Source organism: Mesoplodon mirus, assembly GCF_964341445.2.
Source record: "Mesoplodon mirus genome assembly, chromosome: 16".
NCBI classification, from domain to species: Eukaryota; Metazoa; Chordata; class Mammalia; order Artiodactyla; family Ziphiidae; genus Mesoplodon; species Mesoplodon mirus.
The window spans coordinates 7,737,450-7,738,533 of NC_138992.1; the positions used below are offsets into that span (position 1 = coordinate 7,737,450).

The 1,084-nt window shown below is 44.0% G+C and overlaps 1 protein-coding gene across 1 annotated transcript; it reads left to right on the forward strand.

Annotated features, from left to right (window-relative positions):
• Positions 1–611: 611 nt before the first annotated feature.
• Positions 612–854, forward strand: FAM229B (family with sequence similarity 229 member B; the record flags this gene model as incomplete). The annotated part of the gene is made up of 1 exon (XM_082601360.1): positions 612–854. The coding sequence occupies one exon, from the start codon at positions 612–614 to the stop codon at positions 852–854; it is 243 nt and encodes an 80-aa protein (XP_082457486.1).
• Positions 855–1,084: the final 230 nt, after the last annotated feature.

Genomic DNA, 1,084 nt, shown 5'->3' on the forward strand with positions numbered 1-1,084 from the left:
CTAATAAAACGTGTGCAATAAATTGCATTTTAAAAGCATCATGAGAGGCTGAGATTGCTCTTTCAAGAAACCCTACGAGGAATTCTTTGATAGAGTAAGAAGGGGGGGAAAGCCTTTAACAATGGAATAAAAATCACTCATTTGAGTCTTATAAATCCAGACTGTAGTATATGGTGCTTCCTTTGAGCATATTGCTTTTTATGTGTGTAGCATATGCCTGAACACTCATAGATAAATCAGCGGGGTAACTATGGCTGGAAAGCAGCAGCTCCACCTCTTACCAATCCCCTCTTATCTAGTTTCTCCCCACCTCTCCCGTCCCTCAAAAAAGAAAACTACTTCCACCCTTAAAATATCTAAGTATAGCGACTGGGCCTCTGGACCACAGATCCTTGCTGCCTTGTCAACATCTTTGAGCATCGGCAGCTCCGGAGGCCGGGGTAGGAAACTATGTGAAAGAATCCTCTGATGTCACAATTTCTGGGTGTCACTGGAACATCTGATCATCATTCCTTTGGCAATTCCAGCCTTCTCTGGAAGGTCAGTAGAAGCAATTGATTTATTCATCTCTACAGGAATCAGACTTGGACTATTTTGGTTTTCAGTGAATTATGCCTCTTCAGTTTGGGACCCAACCAAGGAGGTTTCCAGTGGAAGGGGGAGATTCTTCAGTTGGGCTGGAGCCTGGGCTGAGCTCCAGTGCTGCCTGTAATGAGAAAGAGATGTCACCAACCAGGCAACTCGGAAGATGCTCTGGAAGTCATGGCCTGACAATAACTGGTGTTTCCATCACTGTCTATGCAACCATGCGAGGGCCACCTGCACAAAGCAGCAAGGAAATGCATCCTAAATAGCATCACGGAGTCTTTTGTAGTGGCTTGACTAGGTCAAGGGTAATGGGCCAGCATCATCTTATGATCTAGTAAACAAAAGTGGTGGCAATTTGGATGAAAAAAAAATCTGAGTAAATGAGGTCACGGTGATTTCGAGCAAGGAGAACAGATTGGCAATGAGGAGACCTGAGTTCAAGCACTTCGATTTTTTTTTTTTTTTTTTTTTTTTGGGCCGCTCCATGCAGCTTGCA